Source organism: Tripterygium wilfordii, chromosome 17 (assembly GCF_013401445.1).
Source record: "Tripterygium wilfordii isolate XIE 37 chromosome 17, ASM1340144v1, whole genome shotgun sequence".
Taxonomy (NCBI): Eukaryota; Viridiplantae; Streptophyta; class Magnoliopsida; order Celastrales; family Celastraceae; genus Tripterygium; species Tripterygium wilfordii.
In genome coordinates this window covers 5,264,502-5,283,652 of record NC_052248.1, presented here as the reverse complement: position 1 = coordinate 5,283,652, position 19,151 = coordinate 5,264,502, and the positions used below count along the sequence as shown (strand labels likewise).

Here is a 19,151-nt window from a genome sequence, read left to right as displayed (position 1 = left end):
ATATCTTGGGTATTTTTGAATTTTCAAAAGTTTGAGGGATATATTTATGTTATCTGCATTTGTTCCGAGTGCATTTTAGGAAGAAAAGAAGAAGCTCTTAGCCTCTTACTGCTGTCAACTCAATTAATAAGATCCCATCCTCTCACTCCTCAAGTTTGTCTTCACTGGAAAAGTTTTCTAGGCATGCATGCTCCTATTATTGATTGTTCTATAAGAATTTTTATTACACTTGTTTTGTTCTTAAACCTCTTGTAGAGCGTATAAGTATCATTACCTACTTATATATAAGGAACTCTATGCTTTACATAAGATAGAAACTTGGGATTTGGTACTTGTTCTTTGCCTCCTGGTAGAAGTACGATTGGTTCTTGTTGGATCCACAAAATAAAACCAAGTCTGATGGATCAGTTGAGCGATAAAAAAAACTAGATTGCTTGCTTAGGGATTTTCTCAAAAGTATGGTCTATATTATGAGGAAAATTTTGCGTCTGTTGCAAAAATTACTATTCTCCATACTCTCATGGCAGTTGTTTCTGTTCGTCAGTTACATGTCTCAAATGGATATTAAAAAATGCCTTCTTCAATGGCGATCTTCAAGAAGAAGTTTACATGACGCCTCCTCCGGCTGTTGTCCATAATCCTGGAGAAGTTTATAAGCTTGAAAAAGCTCTATATGGTATGGTCTCAACAAGTACCTTGAGCCTGGTTTGAGAGGTTCTCTGTTGTTTTTTTTTTGGCATTTTGCGGTATCTTCAGGGAATCTTTTTTCAAAGTCTCTTCCTTCCATCGACTTCCTGTTTGGAACTGCCGCACACACTCTGATGTTGATTGGGCTAGTGATCTCGTTGATCACAAATATGTCATAGATTTTTTTTTTGGATCTCTTATTGATTAGAATAATAAGAAGCAAACTATTGTTTCTAAATCTTCCACAGACGTGAAGTATCGTGCCATGAAATCTACTACCATCGAGATAGTTTGATTACATTGGTTACTTGCAGAGATGGTTATTTTATCATCCTACTCCTATGTATTGCAATAACAAGAGTGCCATTCATATTACTCACAACTCTGTCTTCCATGAGCGGACTTCTTACTCTTATCTCAAAGCTTCTCGATTTTGTGGTGGCAGCTTTTCCCTGTTATGGAATGAATACCTTCATTCCCCAAATATGCAGATTATTATGATTTTTTTGGGCCATCAAGCAAATCAGGAAATGTCCCTCAATTTAGTGGCGGGAAAACGTTTGTTCCTCTAGGTGTAAGGGTGAGTTGGGGCTCAGGCTAATGGAAGAGCTCCATGGCTAACAAATATCAATCTCCAATCAACTTTTGAAGATGAGTTAATTGCAAGAATAACAGACATGCAAGGACTTGAAGATCATAAGCAGAAATCACAGGAAAATCTCCATCCTTAGCTGCAGTCCATGTAATTCTATCTGAAGCAAGATCACTAGGGAACAGGTGATGCAGCATAAGCTCAACAGTTTGCCTACTGAAGAGTTTATCAAGAAGTTGAATATTCCAACGCCCTTTCCCTTCCTTGATCAGATCTTGAACTGTAGTAAAGCTCCTAAAATTATTAGCATCAGTATTTTGGTTAGGATAGGGCAACCAATTTTGCATACCAGGAACCCAAGCATAGGTTATCGTTATTCTCAAGTAACTTGTCTTCCCTCTATGCATTTTCTGGTAATAATGCCAGTTTGAACAACAATGTCCATTTATTCCCTGATTCAGATTATTCGTCTTTTGCTTACGGCTTTAACTTATGTCTTGCCAAAAAAAGGAAAAGAATTCCAGCTGTATCTTCCTATGCATAAAGGAAAATAGAAATTATCATCTAATGAGAGGCAAAACAATTCGATTATATGATTTTCCAAGAGAGCACAGAACATCTGTCAAGGAAGATTTTAGGAAAGGAAATGAATAAAAGAAAGTACTTGCTCATTTGTTTGACCGGTCCCTTTGGAAATCATTCGGTGGAATTTGGAATTGGTTTTGAAACAATTTGATGCATATTCATCTGCTCATGTATCTGTTTGAATTTCTCTTTGAGCCTCTTAACCTGAAAAACCGTCAATGTGTTGGACAAACCAAGACAGAATAACCAATATTGGCATTTCTATATACAAAAAAAAAGAAGAAGAAATAAATAGAATACCCTTCTCAGCTCAATCTCTGTATCTCGTTTCCGTTGGCCCAATGAGTAACTCAGATTGCTGATGTCAAATACCGCATCCAAGTCATCTTGAAATGAAGATTCAATGTCCTCCCGGAGGAGGGCAGGTAACTTGTCAACAATTGGCATTAGAAGAAAGCAGTTAAACTGCAAAAGATAGAGAAAATATATAGTTATGAAATAACCGCAAGACTCAAAGATCAGCCAAACAGGGGGGAAAAAAGAACCAAAAGGCATATGGATGTCTGTGTTGGCATGGATGGCGATTCGTCAACATATGAACAATATTATTTTGTTTGCATATAATAGAACATAAATGTTATGACGTGTCATTGGATTATCGTACTACCAAAAGATGATGTAGTGAGAACCATTTGGTATCAATAGCAAGGTATATAGCAGAACATACAAATTATAAGCAAATCTAAAACAGAAAAAATTACAAACCTTTAATTCCGTAGAGGCCAAAAAGTATTCTCTTATGCCATGAAATATATGTTGTACTAAAGCATAAACAATCCTTTCAGATGAAGGCCCAAGTCTGCGATTCCAGAGCGTGCTGTCTAAGAGGTCAGTCAGCCTTGTTTCTGTAGATTGTGTATAAGCACTTGATTCAACTCCTGAGGCTAAATGACTAAGCTTCACATCTGCCCTTGACTTAGTTTCATTCTTCTCCTTTGCAACTGATGCAAGGATCATACCTTGGGAAAGATGAGCGGGTGTTGAATTTTCGCCCACAGTGGACTGCTCTGTTCCACCAAATGAATCTAAAAATTGACGCAGTCCAGCTCGATTCTATAAAGTGTATGTAAGAAGAGGAGATCAGTAAAGATTCTGAAATCAACAACCGTTTAGAAAAAGTATTACACAAGTTTGTGGTTTCTACAAATTGCTTAGCAGTCCTATAGCATTGAACATCAGTTACAATGTTACTCTTTGACACCTGATCACGGAAGTCGAAGATAACATAATACAGAGTAGTAACAGATAACACATAGCAAAAAAAACAAAAATGTCATGTTTAAGTCAAGTTTAACCTTATTGTGGAGAGACCATGTGACATAGCGGGTTGTGCTTACTAAATCCTCCATGCATCTGTAGTAAATATTGACCAACGAAATTCAGTATCAGCACAAAGTTATACTTATAGATATTGGAGAATAGTAATACACACAATGCAAAACTTCTAATAACTAACTATTTGATGCTCGTAGTTGCTTCAATCTCCATTAGTCTGGTATAAATGAGATCATAAATTTCAAAATCTAAAACTAACTTGTCATAAATCCAACCCCGCCAAAGACTTTCCCTTCTATGTTCTACATCATATTCTTGGTATTTTGAGGGAATATTCTTTTTGTCCTATCACTCAGGATTCCATTTACCGAAGATATTATGTATGCGCTATTGATGCATTTTTATTTTCAGCGACTGAAATTGGGCTGGTGGTCTGATGCAGGATGTAACATTTCTACGAGAGATAATAAGTTCAAACTATGGCATTATTGTTTTCAGGTTTCAAGTAAAGTAAATGTATTGAAAATGAAAAGACTCCAGTGCACCAGAAGTGTACAAAAGAATACAAGAAAAACAACTACAGAAAAATAGCAATTGTAAAACCTGCAGGACTACCCACTATGTTCTTCTAAAGACACTAAGTCAGTCCTCCATTGACGACACAAATTTTTCTGTGCCAGAAGATCCGCAGGATCCTTTTAGTGTGATGCTTGTAGTTCCTTCAATTCCCATTATCCTTTCAAGTACCTAACATCACAATCAGATCTTAAATCGCAGAATCTAAATCCTCCTAGTATTGATATAAACCCAAATCCTCATTTAATCAACTACGACCTAGGAAGCACAAACACGGACACGAGATACGACATGACACGGACACTCTGACATGGGAATTTCAAAATTTGTAGGACATAGACACGGAAAGGACACACATATATATATAAGTCATATGTAAGAAATTAACATAAACATTAATATTTGTCCGCTGTCTCAATTTTACAATGTATTGTGTGAAAAACCTGATTTATTTATTTAAAAGAAAAAGAAATAAAAACCTGATTTGAGTCATTTGACGGAGTCCATTTACCACTGAAGGACGGAGTTTCCTTTCAACTTGCAAAGAATCACCCCTCTTCAATTTTCTCATACTGTTAAACCCTCACATCTTCACTTATTTCTCTTTTTTGTTTTGAATAAGCTTATTTTTCATTATACTGGAGCACTTATTGGACTTTCCATTCTTGGTTAGTATGCTCAAGGTCATTGAAAAAGTGTCCGAGGAGTGTCCAGCCGTCACCCTTTTTAAAAAATAAAATAAAAAATAGGACACGGCCTAGACACGTGTCTGGGCCATGTCAGTGTCCTACACCGGGATGGAGCCTTGTTAGAAGTGTCTATGCTTCCTAGACTACGACATTACAAATCAGCCTGAGCCTTCTGAGTGAATATGTTTCTGTTATTGGATTCAGAATTCCACTTCTCAAGCACATGACTTGTGTGCATTTCATACTGTGGTATCTGACTCTCTGGAGATGCATTCGTTTTCTAGGCCACCTTTTTTGGATGTGATTACATCAATGTTTGATGGTATTTACTGATAATATATTGGCGTGTCCTACAATTGAAGAAATCATATGAATGTAAAAATTGTCTTATAAAGCTTAAACTGAACAAAGTTATGCAAGATTCAAGAAGGGCAATCTCTGACACAAGGAAATTGAGAGTTTACAACATGTGGTTTAAAGCATTAGTGCTAATCCGAAAAAGATGGCAACTAAAACATTAACTTCAGTAATTTGTAAATTTCTAGCTCTTTTTTTGTAAGTAGTTTTATAGCATTAGATAGTTATTATTACCAATTTATGGAAGAATTTTCTTGTATTCTTACACCACTTGCGAAACTATGCCAGGGAAAGTATAACTTCTGTACACAAGTGATTGTGATAGAGGTTCCGCGAGCTTAAAAATCGACTCACATGCACCTGATACTAGCATGTCTATCATTACTTTTTGGATAATGAGGATTTTTTTTGAGTTACTGCAAAAGAACACAAATAGGCTAAAAATGCTTTTAAATTGCATTAAAGTGCTTACTTTTCATGGCATGCTCTTTCAGTAGATTCTGCAAAGTTGTTGAAGGCATAAGCAACACGTTTGAGAAACACCTCATGCCTACTTAGATATTCACCATCTCTCTGCCAGCACAAGCTAAGGTAGAATAAATAAATTATGACAGGAAGACGCACAAGACCCAGAGGAAAACACAATTGACTCATCAAACAACCATACTTATACCTGAAGAAGATGGACAGCAATAGGAAGCAATCTCTTCAGAATGTGCAAGAGTCTACAACCTAACTGTACGAGAAAAAGACATTTGTTATTTTTGCCACAATTTAATCATACAAACTGAACATGTGATTTTCAGAGTGTTAACAAAGGTAAAATTGTATGTTGTATGGAATAACAAATGAGTAATACACGAGTATATAGACAAGAGAATGAAGAGAAGACCATACTACCCTTCTATACTAAAATATACAAAATACACATCTCTAACACCCCCCCTCAAACTCAAGGTGGGTCAAACACCGAGAGTTTGCCAATGAGAAGTTGATGACGAGAAACAGTGTGAGACTTCGTGAAGAAATCCGCCAACTGTGCAGCAGAATAAGTGAAAGGCAAGGAGAGAACATCCGATAGAAACTGCTCACGAACAAAGTGACAATCAATCTCAATATGTTTCGTCCTCTCGTGAAAAATAGGATTGCTGGCAATATGGATAGCACTCCTGTTGTCACAATGCATCGGTGTGGGTCCAGAAATATGGACACCCAAGTGACTAAGGAGACGACGGAGATGAACAATCTCCTTAGCCGTAGTGGCCATAGCACGATATTCCGCCTCCGTGCTAGAAAGAGAGACTATATTCTGTTTCTTGCTGCGCCAAGATATGAGAGAGTCACCAAGAAACACACAGTAGCCTGTAATAAAGCGACGAGAAGTAGGATCACCTGCCCAATCAGCATCTGAGTATGCCTGAAGAGTGAGAGGCGAGGATGATGATAAGTACGAGGACCTAGTCATAGTCCTACTGAGATACCTAAGAATCAGGAGGAGAGCACCATAGTGAACTGAGCTGGGAGAAGACATAAACTGACTCACAATACTCACAGCATGAGCAACATCCGGACGAGTGATGCATAGGTACACAAGCTAACCAACAATCTGCCTGTAGCGAGTCGGATCAAGAAGAAGTTGACCATCAGTCGGACGGAGCTTCACATTAAGCTCAAAAGGAGTGTCAACACTGCGAGTATCTACGAGAGCAGCCCGACTGAGGATGTCAGAGAGATACTTCTGTTGGGACAACAGAATGCCATAATCAGAACGAGTAATCTCAATACCAAGAAAATACCTGAGAGAACCAAGATCTTTCATCCGGAACTGAGACTGAAGGTGTCGCTGAAGATACTGAATGGCAACGGTATCATCACCTGTAATGATCATATCATCCACATACAACAGCAGAATCGCTCGCCCCTGAGGGGATGACTGAACAAATAGAGAGTGATCCTGAGAACTCTCAGTAAATCCAGCCTGAGTCACCACCTGACGAAAACGCTCAAACCAAGCCCGAGGGGCTTGTTTGAGACCATAGATAGCCCGACGAAGGCGACAAACATGTTGAGGAGGAGTCCGTAGTCTGGGAGGGGGTTGCATGTAAACAATCTCTGAAAGATCACCATTGAGAAATGCATTCTTCACATCCATCTGAAGAAGAGGCCACTGACTAACTGCCGCAACTGCCAATAAAGTGCGAACGGTAGTCATCTGAGCAACTGGAGCAAAGGTCTCATCATAATCAATGCCATGCACTTGAGAAAAACCTCTAGCTACAAGACGCGCCTTATAGCGCTCGATGGACCCATCAGGTCGACGTTTGACCCGGTAAATCCATTTGCAGCCAATAGGCCTAACACCAGCAGGAAGAGGAACCACATCCCAAGTCCGAGTCTCCCTAAAAGCCTCAAACTCCTCTGCCATAGCCCGCTGCCACTGAACGAACTGAGATGCCTCACTGTATGTACTAGGCTCAGACTCCGAATGAAGAGCAGTAAGAAAAGCAGTAAACTGTGGAGCATAAGTGGAAACAGAACTATAACCATACCTCTCCACAGGACATCGCTCGCGTTGAGGATAGCGAGGTGCAGGAGGATCCGTACTAGCAGAGGATGGACAAGTGGTCTAGGAGGATGAGGTAGTATCAAAACTAGAAGATGGGACATAGTCAAGATCACGGGTGTAGTGAAGAGGATAAGGAGTAATACCAGATGAAGGAGGAGGAGGAACAATATCAGTCGAAGAGGACGATGAAGATGGAGATGGAGGATCAGGTACAGTGGGAACGTGATCAGAGGACGAGGAAGATGGAGGATCAGGCTCAGTAGGAGTAGAATCTGAGGGAGTGGAAGAAATTGAAATATCTAGAATGGAGGTAGAGGAAACAGGAGGAGAGAGAGTAGAAATTTCGGGAGTGGGTAAGGGCGGAAGCGTAAGAAAGGTAAGATCCTGAGATGTCGAGGAGAAATAAGGAACATCCTCAAGAAAGGAGACATGACGAGAGATACGGACGCGCCGAGTCAAGGGATCGTAACAACGATAACCCTTGTGTTCAGCACTGATACCGAGGAGAACACATTTGACAGAAACAGGAGACAATTTGGAACGCTCAGGAGGAGGTAATAGGACAAAACAAGTGCAGCCAAATGTGCGAAGACGAGAGTAGTCAGGTGGGGAGCTGACGAGCCGCTCATGAGGAGAGATACGACCAGGGAGAACTGAAGAGGGAGTAATGTTGATGAGATTGACCGAAGTGAGAAGAGCCTCAGCCCAGTAGGAACGAGGCACAGAAGCCGAAAGTAGAAGTGCCCGAGTAGTCTCTAGAATGTGTCGATGCTTCCTCTCAGCAACACCATTCTGCTCATGTGTGTGAGGACATGAGTGCTGAAAAATGGTACCGTGAGAGGAGAGCAACGAGCGCATACTAGAAGACAAGTACTCTAGAGCACAATCAGAGCGAAGCGTCTTGATGCGACGACCGAACTGAGTGAAAATCATAGTGGTAAAGTGCTCATACACAGAGAGAATCTCATAGCGATGCTGTAAGAGATAGACCCAAGTATAACGAGTAAAGTCATCAATAAAGGAAACATAATAACGATAACCACAAATAGAAGGGAGAGGTGCGGGGCCCCAAATATCTGAATGTAATAGATCAAAAACACTAGAAGTTTGGGATACACTGGGGAAAAGGGAAGTGTTGTAGCTTTAGCAAGCTTACAACCAAGACAAGGACTCAAAGCAGAAAAAGGACCACGACCGAGAGCTCCAGACAGGGAGAGACTCTTCAGTCGCGATTCAGAAATATGACCTAATCGTCTATGCCAGATATCAGGAGTAGGAGAGGCAAGACCACAAAAACTGGGACGCGAGGAGGGAATGTGGAGGGATTGAAGATGATAGAGGCCACCCACTCTACGACCACTGCCAATCACCCGGCTGGTAGACGGATCCTGCACACGACAAGAAGAGGGTGTGAATAAAACATCATAGCCAAAATCACATATACCACCAACAGAAATAAGGTTCATGCTCAATTGAGGAGCATGAAGAATAGAGGGTAGAGAGAGATGGCCTGAGGGCTCTGAGGTAGTAGTAATAGAGCCAGCCTGAGAGACTCTCAATGGAGAACCATCAGCAGTGTAAATAGAAGGAATAGGAGGTGCGGGACTACAATCAGTCAACAGTGAGGCATCAGAGGTCATATGATGAGAGGCCCCAGAGTCAAAAATCCAAGTACTAGACATACCAGTGGCTGAGAAAGCAGAGGGTGCAGGAGTACTACTAGTGCTAGAAGAAGTAGTCATCTGTCAAGACGCTGCTGATACTGCTGGAACTGCTGGAACTGCTGAAATTGCTGAATATCAATCTGAGGCAAAGCAAGAGCAGGAGAAGGAAGTGCATGAGTAACAGCCGCAACAGTGGAAGTGGAGGCACGGCGGCCACGGCCACGAGGTCCAACACGACGCTCGGGGTGGAGCTTCCAACAGTCATCTATAGTATGACCTGGCCGCATGCAATGAGTGCAAGTAGGACGACCAGATGGAGGTGAAGGAGCTGTGGAAACACCAGAGGGGGTTGCAGCAAGAACACCGGAGAAACTAGAGGGTGCAGGAGGAGACTGGACCCCACCTAGTAGGCGAAGACGAGTCTCCTCGGCGACTAGCTCAGCAACTGCAGTCTCGAGGCTGGGAGGGGGATCGCGATGTATAAGCTGACCAACCAGAGGACCAAACTCGGGGCGGAGAGCCATAAGAAGCTCGTACATGTGACGCATATCCCAAAAAACCACATCATCAGCAATATGACTGCCAGCAGGGAGAAAAAACCTCCAACTCACGCCAAAAACCACGCATGTGATGATAGAACTGCTGAATAGACCGAACATCCTGACGAGCAGTAGCAGCCTGAGTGAGAAGTGAATACTGACGAGCCCCACTGCGCTCAACAAAACGAGCGGTAAGAGATCTCCAAACAACATGAGCAGATCGAGTAACTAGATCAGGACGGAGAGCCGGGTCGAGAGACTCAATCAGATAACTAGAGACCCGGTTAGTTCGAAGAGTCCAAGCAGCTAAAACATCATCAGAACCATCAGCAGGTGGACCATCTGTGAGATAAGATAAGAGCCCTCGGCCAAACAAGGCATTACGAACCGTGGCACTCCAAGTAGGCCAGTCACCGGCTGAAGTGAGCCGAAAATCAGTCGAAGTGGGAAGAAGATCCCGAGGAAGGTCAGGGGTGGTCAAACCAACAGTCGTCGATGATGATGAGAGTGTCGTCGTAATAGCCGAGGTCGACAAAGACCGAGTGGCCGAGGAACCAGTCCCCGTCAAAGGTGGAAAATTAGCACCAAGAGTTGCCATCAACACAAACTACAATTTCAAAAAATCTGTAGGGACTAAACTGTAAGTTCAGAAATCTAGAGGGACCAAAATGCAATTTCAAAAATCTGGAGGGACCAAACTGGAGGGACCAAACTGCAATTTTAGAAGATCAAAAACAGATCTGCTGGCTGGGTTGCGCGTGACAGTGGGGGAAGCAGCATGAATGAAGACACACACACGGCAGTGTGCAGGACAGAGATCACTGGAGAAGCAGTTGAGCAGAGTGAGCAGGAGAGAGGGAGAGCTCGCCGGAGAAGCAGTGAGCAGAGTGAGCAGGAGAGAGAGAGCTCGCCGGAGAAGCAGTGAGCAGGAGAGAGAGCTCGCCGGAGAAGGAGAGTGCCGGAAGGAAAGAGGCGGCACGAAAAAAAATTTGATAGAAAGTAAACCTAGCTCGATACCATGTTAACAAAGGTAAAATTGTATGTTGTATTGAATAACAAATGAGTAATACACGAGTATATAGACAAGAGAATGAAGAGAAGACCATACTACCCTTCTATACTAAAATATACAAAATACACATCTCTAACACAGAGCAAATTCAAATACTAAACTAAAGATCATGCCCAATGGTGTCCTTATGCTTTGTCCCTATTAGGAGAACTAGTTCTTGAATTGGGAGCATAGACATTTTACAGCCTAAAGCTTCCACTAAGAGCAGCCCATCAATAGTAGAGCCAACAAGAATTAGTTGCCCTCGCCAGGATTGATTTTCAGACCCTATGCCGCCTCAAAGCAAGGAATGATACTTCTGAAGGTCATGATTTGCCCTTGCAAAGATTGACAGACCCTATTACAATTATTCTCTTTATCTTAATGTTATTCAAGGTATCTAATCCTTAAAAAATTCCTCCTTCCACTTGCCACCAAAGCTTTCAGTCTTGCATCACAGATTCACAGTTCTTAATTAAGAAGCCAAACTGCAAGCTCGAAACTACTAACGTGGCTAACCTGGGGATAATGAGATTCTTTTGCAGGAATAACAGATGCTTTTTTTTTGTTGCAAGAATACAAGTGAAACAGTAGCTAATAAAAAGATAACAACTTCAAAGTTCAAATCAAACATGCATTGGAGATTCTACATTAAATCCTGTGAACAGCGTAATTGAATTCACTCCGGAAACTATGCAGGAAGAAAGTGCAAGCAAAAGGAATTGCTTTTTTTTTCTTTTTTTCTTTTTTTTTGATGAACAATATTGATTTTATTTTTAGTTGTTTTTAGCATGCGGGATGATTCAAACCTTAAACCTATTTGAAATCCTAAGAAGTGGCTACCACTAGGTCAAGAGGTCCTTCGAAAAAAAAAGAAAGGAATTGCTTATGAAGAAACTAGAGGGTGCAAAGAAGCAAGACTATATAATCATTCATGCAAAGAAAACAAGGATTTGCTTCCAAAATTGATTTTTAGCTCCTCATAACTTTGAAGGTGGCAAAGAGATATAAACTGTGAACTAAAAAACACTTGAATGTTTTTCTACCAAGAGGATGAAGTCTCTATAATGTGAGATTTCAAAACATGAGGATGAGTTTCTAACCAGAATGATGCGCAATAGGAAATCCAAAAAATCTTGTATTTTCAATTTTGTTATTTAATTAGTAATTACTAAGACACTATTTTTGATATGTATGCTTATTTAAAGGGAGTTTTTGGTGGGTATGGTTCTGACTAGGAACTTAATACTAGAACAAGGAGTCCCAATTGTATTAGGGTTAGGATACAAGTCCATCTATATAACTGTACTCTCTCAAAAAAGAGGAACCATTAATCATTATGTCGTTGCGAAAATTTAAATCCTATCTAGCAGTACTACATAATGGAGTGATAATGGAAAGTTAGCTAAATGCATTTGAACTATGTTTAACAAAAATAATGTAATTTCCAAACAATAATGGCACGCAATACTTAAAGTACATGTTACATGAGTCAAAAACCCAAATGGTAGCACAAAGATAACATCAAAAGCAGGAAAAAATTAAGAGGTATTTAATTATCACCTGATGAAGAAAAGGTTCAAATGTGTCACGAGCCTTTGCAACAGCTATTACACAAGCCGTCCTGATTTGCAAAAAGAGAAAATTTTGGAGGCAGGGGAATGAAAAGTCAGACAAATGAGGCAATAATTCAAAATAAAATTGAAAGCAACCACAACCATAGCCACTAAGTTACTATGTGAAGACACCTGGAGTAATTTGTTCCGTCATGAATATCTTCAACTCCACACGCATTTACAATTTCTTCTCGAGTGATTGGAGGACACTTAATTCCTCCAACCACAAAGCGGAATTCAGCCATAGCACGATGATACTGTGCACCTCCATACAGGCGCATCCCTGCATTCTGTACACACATAAAATACACAGCTTTGCATTTGAGCACAAGAACGATATAATTCGATTTGTGTAAGTAATAATCCAACATAGAAAAAAGACGAGGAAGAAGAAGCATAATAAGCAGATGATCTTGTCACCAAACAAAGATAAGATGCAATAAAATCAACTAAGATGGTTTCAGCTTGTTCAATGAAGTGATATGGAGGCAAGGTACACAGTCGAAAGTTACTAGAAGATACTAAGAAGAGAAAAAGGAGACCAAAAAGACATGGATGGTAGTGATAAGACGTCATAATTGTGGCTTTAGATAGGAACAAGAGGCGAAGCAGAATTCATCCAGTGGGTGCTCACTAATTTCTCATATAAATTCATGTAGCCAAACCCAACATCATTTGGATAAGGACTTTCATGATGATTATGATGAGAAAGGATCAAAGCACCTACTATCCAACACACAGAAGTAATTTGGTTTTCAAAAAGTTTATAAAACATATCAACATAGCTTACAGGTATGAGCTTGTGTGGGAATTGAAGACCATCAATACTAACAAAAGGCCCTCCACTGATTCTCTCATCTTGCAATGTTTCACCTGCATCATGATGTAGCGACTATTTTTATGATGAAAATCTTAAAACCAAATGAGCGAGAAAAAAAGGAAAGCATTGAATATAAAGTGACTTCTTTATATAATATTATAATGATGCCAGGTTTAATGATAAGTAGCATATCGCAAAAATGTCCCTGGATAAAAAAAATTAAGATGATTTACCAAATTGATCTGGGGGAGCAATGACTGTCCCTCTCAGCAGTGAGGACAACTGAAAAATAAAGCACATTTTAGTCAGAACATATAAGCAATAATAAAACAAGTTTGGACTAAAATTCGTGTCGGTAAAACGTTTACTCATTTGTATGTGTGTAACATACTGAACAGAAGAAAGGCTTACACCAAAAACAACACTAATTTAAGAACAAAGGTAGCATTCAGTCAGTATCATCAATAGCTCAAATTTTGATCCTCAAGTTCAAGTTTTACACAAACAAGGCATAATATTGCAGAAAACAGTATATGAAGCAACAACAATGATAGGGTACTCATTCGTAAATACCTTTGTTAAGAACATATTATGAAAAGCCAGTACTTTCTCCTTCAACTTTACTTCATCCAAAGTACTGCATATAAACAAAAGAAGGGAAGACAATATTCACGATTAAAAACTAATATATATATGCAATAACAAAACCAACAATCATGATAAAAAATTAACACTAAAACTGACTGAAATTAACAGGTTGTGCACCTAGTGGGCCCCCACTTAATTTATATGTTTCCTTAAGAAGTAAATGACATTTCAGTCTGAAAGACAGACCTGAGTTCCCTATTTATTTCAGCCAGCTTTTTAGTTGTACTGCGGAACTCCTTTTCAAGAAGTGGAATGATCAAAGGAACACTTTCCATATACCTTGCAAGCATTTCCTCAAAAATTCAGAGTCAAAATATAGCAGGTCAAAGGGAAGTAAGTGTAAAGTGTGAACTGCTCTGCAGATAGATGAAAGAAAAAACAAAAGAAGAATTTAAACCTTTTCTGCAGCAATTTCTCCAAGAATAATCGTAGTTTGGTTACACCTATTCTACTTCTTTCTTGCATTGTGAGTGACCTTCCTAGCTTCCCCTCCAACGATGCAATATCTTCCACTTCTCTTAGAGAGACAGCCTGCACAAAGAATTAAGGAGGTCAAAAGGTGAGTTGGGAAGGAAATACAGTTAAATAAAGCAGTTACGAACAACTTTAAGCAAACTGAGATGAAGCAATCTCCTCAAAAAAGATTAACAAAAGCAGGCACACACATCTTACAACCACTACAACATTTGACTGTCTATCTTCATTGGTCAAAAATATAAATTTCAGCTATCTTAATTTGATTTAAATGAAGAGTAGGAACACTTATTATCTCCAATTCGTCAATGCAAAGGAAGTTGAAGAAATTATTAGCAATAATCTAGCACTACAATGATGTAAAGTTCACAGGTACAAACCAACAGACCTTCCAATTCTAGAATAGTGTGAATCAAGAAATTACTGTTGGAAGTAACATTGGTCACAGCACTACTACATGTTAACGAAACAAAGAGAAGTTATTATGCAGGTGCTAAAATAATTTATAATTTTCCCATTAAACAGGTGGCAGTTATTAACATCCATTATACTAGGATTATTGAGTTCTTATTTGCAGTGTCACCTCTAGTGAAGATGTCAAAAAACATAAAGACATGCAAATAACCTTCTTAGAAATGTTGAACTTTTACCATAATTTTAGTTCTTAATCTGGACAGCCCGGGAAAAAAATTTTGGGCAATGTAAAAACTCATGTTGAATTTTGAATAAATAATCTGAACACACAGACCAAAAAATGAAAGTTACGTACCCAGCTGCCAGTTTACCATGATCCCTTCAATATTTTTTCTGGAAAAATATAACATTATAGCTGATGAAAGCATGGAACAATTAGAAACACAAAGTCTAACTTCAAAATGCTAAAGATAGAAGATTAGTGTGGTCTTACAATTACTTGCTGATGCAAAATCTATGGATGGAAGTATCTGACCAATTAAAACTCAGTTCTCTCATTTAAAAAGGCAAGACCTAAAGGTAATAAGGTCTAATGATTACCAGCTGATGCACAAAAAATAAATTCAGAAAGAGAATACCTCATACTTATAGACAAAATTTAGCTACTCACTTTCAAGATTACAATGTCAATCATCAGAAACAGTAAAGCACACTACAGTAACAATGAGAAGTGTCGTCAACACTATTTATTTATGCTAATTTATCAAGGAAAAACACAGATCAGTATTGAATCCAAAAAGAAAAAAAGAAGAAACACAAATTCAGATCCATAGATGGAGCCTCATATTACAAAACCTGTTTAAACTCTTCATTTGATCTGTAAACTGAATCATGTCCAGAACCAACTCTTCCAGAAGGCACAGACGTAAAAAAGGGAGAGTCGCCCAATATAAGGCCATCAAGAGTGCCTTGAGGTGGTGAAAGGAAGATTTCCACATCTGAGGCGCGTGCAAACTGGAGTATTTTTGTGTCGAGCTTGGTTGAGACTATAACAGTCCTTGAAAGCTCTGGATCAATCTGAATGAAATGAACAAAATTTCAGCTTATCTTGCTCATGCTAAAAGCCTAAAAACTAAAAGCATCCAATTCTAGCAAAAGGTTACCAGTATGATAATGATAACAATAATGAAGACAACGATAAGAAATTATCATAAGGATCATCTGTTTCATTAGCAGCCTAGAACTTGATGATTTTTCCTATGATACCTGGACTCTTCAATATACTCTGCCATACCCGTGTCAACATAACACAGGTATGGGTATGGGATCCGTGTTGGATTCTCCAAAAAAAATTTGGACACTTCATTTTTTTTCCTTCTTATGATTCTACTCTTTCAATGTGAAGACTCTCTACTGCTCTTTAAATGTGAAGACTCAATTAGAGAGACAATTTTATGCCTTTGTCCCAATTTTTCTATATATAGCAGTTAGTATATATTCATTAATTGTATAAGAAAACTATTTAAGCTATTAATTGATAAGATTATAGAATTTCATTTGATAAAAAAATCTATCAAAAATAAGAAAATTATTACAAAATTACAATAGACCCATCAACAAGAATCATACTTGCATGACCACCCTTCTAGTAGTTGCATTGCTCCAATCACTGCAGTCCTCAAGACATAGTATTATAAACTCTTTATGCTGCATTTTTGCTCGCACCAGCAACTCCACCGCACGAGCTTGACTCTGCAAATAAAAAATAAAAAAAAAATTGTGAAGCAACCACAACTAATGAATGGGGCTTTAAAAACAATAATGAAATTAAAATCTCCACAACAACAGGACCTGTAACTCTCGATTTTTTTGACCTGGGGGAGGAGCAACAAGCCCAGGCGTGTCAATAATAGTGAGGTTGGGGCAGTACTTGTACTCAACCCGGACGATTATCTCCTTAGCAGAGAACTGAAACGATGATTCGCGCTCCAATCTCATGTTTTCAGCCTCAATGTACGCCTTCAAAAATATAAATTACCAATAAAAACCTAGAAAATGAGGAGCAACTGCAATTCCCGAACGAATGCGACAGAAAAACAGAAGTTTCTAGACCTGAATTTCAGGGAGGGACTTCTCGTGGGAGACTGTGGGATCATCTTCCGAGACTAGGTGGCAGACAGGGAGGTCGCATAAAGGATCGTATTTCATGTGGAGAGTGATGGGACGGCGGGTCTTGGTGCCGCCGCCGACATGGTTGAATTGGAAACCCATGAGGGCCTCAACGAGGGCGCTCTTGCCGTCGGTCTGGTGGCCGACAACCAGCACTGCGGGGGCATCGATTGGGGTCTCCAGCTCCTGCGCCAGCCCGTGCAGCTCGTTGTACGCCTCATACAGCCTCCACTGCTCCCGCAGAGCCCCTCCATCCGTCTCCATTTACGGTGTTAGAATTCAAGCTACAAGTGCAGGGAGGGTAGAGTGATCGTGTTGCTGGGTTCACGGCTTATCCAATTTTTCCTTGTGGAGGGATTTTTTTTAAAAAAATAATTTACAAATTTGTTTTAAATGTAGTAAAGTAATCATTTTCTGTTTGACGAAAATTTAAAATTTTAAAAAAGATATATCCGTTCCCCCACTTCATTTTAAGGGCATCTCTAACCATAAGTAGAAAATTATGGATGCAATTTAAATTTTGCATCCATGAATAGTATAAAAGTGAGGATGATATAATTCATTTACTCCAATGGTGGGTGAGAAATGGCAATGCAAAGAGATTTCTTTATATTTTTGAATTTTTTTATGTGAAACTCTCTTAACTACCCAACTTTATTTCCCTCCAAAATTTTTCATCTCCTCATTTGGGAGCTATATTTAGCACTTCATGATGAGAAGTTGTATAATACAACCCCATATACCACTTGGGTTGGAGAAGAAAATTTTCTTCTAATAAAAGTTCTATTTTGGAAGTTAGGAAAAATACAACCACATATACCACTTGGTTGGCGATGGTTAGAAGGTCGCAAGTCAATACGGAAGTGAAATATGTCCATAATACTCCCTTTCCTCTGTCCCATTTTAGATTGTCCTAAAATTAGTGTCATTTTCTTCATTAATTAACAATTTTATTGTTATATTTCAAAATTACCCTTGTTTCGAAGAAAAAAAGGTAATCCCGTAAATAAGGACAAAATTATAATAACATAGTTATTTTGTGTAATTGAATTGCATTAAATGATATCTCCTTAAGAAGTTGGATTTCCAAATGATGACAGACAAATTAGGACGAAGTGATCCTTAATAGTTTATAATCAGTTGGTGTTCCACCTAGGCTAGTCAGCTCGACAAATTCAAAAAAAAAAAAAAAAAGCAAACCTGATATTTGCCCAAAAATAGGGCACGAAACTACTTCAAAAATTCAAATTTCTTTCTCTCTCCCCTCTCTCCTTCTGCATGCAATGCTTCGACCCCATGGGTCGAAATCGGGTTTCTTCTTCCGACGATCATTTTGGTTGGAAATTGTAGCCCTCTGTCTAGTGTGACGAACCGTTGTCAAAAACGGTTGGATCTAGCTAGTTTTTATGGCGATACCTGAAACTTCGCGATGGGATTCCGGTTGATTGAGTGGTCATTGGAGACTGAGGTCGATTAAGTTCCACTCCTGGTCAACTAGGGGTTCTTTTGGACGTGGTGATGGCCGAAACGGTGTTCGGATGATGAAATTGTCATCTTTGGCAATGGGGGAGTTGTTGATGAGTATGGCAAAGTAAATTCTGAGACAAATTCTATTAAATTTCCTTTATCAATATGAGAATGATACTAGGGCAATGATTTCACCTAGCCATCCTATCACAAGCGTTCAATTAACAAGCACATGATGTATGGTTCCAATTCAAGGGTTGATTCTTTCTTAAATATGTTGGTTCATTAGTTCGCGGTGCCAACAAATATCATTAAACAATGGACTAATCATGTTCGTTCACAGTCATTAATCCAAAGCTAATAACGTTAACTCATTACGATTTAAAGAACTATGATAACCAACCAATCCCCTAAACCGAGTTCTCAGCATTCGACAATTGATTTCTCTAATTCCAATTTCACTAAGACATGTGAATTATGTTCGTTCCTTAGTCTTAACTAGATGAGCCTAATTGCATATTCAATTTGTGATCAAGCAATCAAATAAACAATAGACTATAAGCATGAAAATTAAAAACAAGAATAATTGAACCAAAATCATGCACTCATTAAATTGAAAAACTTGTAATAATCATGCTAGGCTACATCAAGCCCTAACAATTGAGTTTAGTTACGACCCATCATCTAAGAAACAAAAAAAAAATCTAGAAAGAGAAAACATAGAAGATAGATGAAGAAAAACCCATTGAGATATTGATGGAATGAAAATTGGGAAGTAAGCCTTGATTCCTTGAACCCTTGCAAAAGCTTTGAGAGAAGGAGGTTTGGAGCCCAAAAAAACCAAAAAAAATAATGTGTATCAACTAATTTCTTGGTTCCCTTATTTATATCTTAGGGTTGGG

At 39.1% G+C, this 19,151-nt stretch overlaps 1 protein-coding gene across 2 annotated transcripts; it reads right to left on the bottom strand.

Annotated features, from left to right (window-relative positions):
• Positions 1 to 1,106: 1,106 nt before the first annotated feature.
• LOC119981623 (dynamin-like protein ARC5) lies at positions 1,107 to 17,144 on the bottom strand. 2 transcript variants are annotated; one of them, XM_038824697.1, is made up of 18 exons: positions 16,726 to 17,144; positions 16,465 to 16,632; positions 16,243 to 16,365; positions 15,469 to 15,690; positions 14,123 to 14,256; positions 13,912 to 14,004; positions 13,651 to 13,714; positions 13,311 to 13,359; positions 13,048 to 13,130; positions 12,390 to 12,547; positions 12,205 to 12,265; positions 5,495 to 5,557; positions 5,294 to 5,394; positions 3,220 to 3,277; positions 2,630 to 2,977; positions 2,165 to 2,329; positions 1,944 to 2,068; positions 1,107 to 1,573 (listed from the first exon to the last, which is right to left on the bottom strand). In XM_038824697.1, exons 1-17 carry the CDS (start codon positions 17,044 to 17,046, stop codon positions 1,976 to 1,978), a joined length of 2,304 nt encoding a protein of 767 aa, XP_038680625.1. In that variant the 5' UTR covers positions 17,047 to 17,144; the 3' UTR covers positions 1,107 to 1,573; positions 1,944 to 1,975. The 2 variants fall into 2 exon arrangements, with proteins under 2 accessions (XP_038680625.1, XP_038680624.1); XM_038824696.1 differs by lacking the exon at positions 1,107 to 1,573 and having other exon boundaries at positions 1,845 to 2,068.
• Positions 17,145 to 19,151: the final 2,007 nt, after the last annotated feature.

Bases quoted from the DNA above. Each gene is read 5' to 3' on its own strand.
- LOC119981623 (XM_038824697.1), bottom strand. From the start codon at position 17,046: ATGGAGACGGATGGAGGGGCTCTGCGGGAGCAGTGGAGGCTGTATGAG. The intron at 13,715-13,911 runs GTCTGTCTTTCA...GTTTATATGCAG, and splicing joins GAAATAAATAGGGAACTCAG to TACTTTGGATGAAGTAAAGT. The intron at 5,558-12,204 runs GTGATAATTAAA...TTTCTCGTACAG, and splicing joins TTGAACCTTTTCTTCATCAG to TTAGGTTGTAGACTCTTGCA.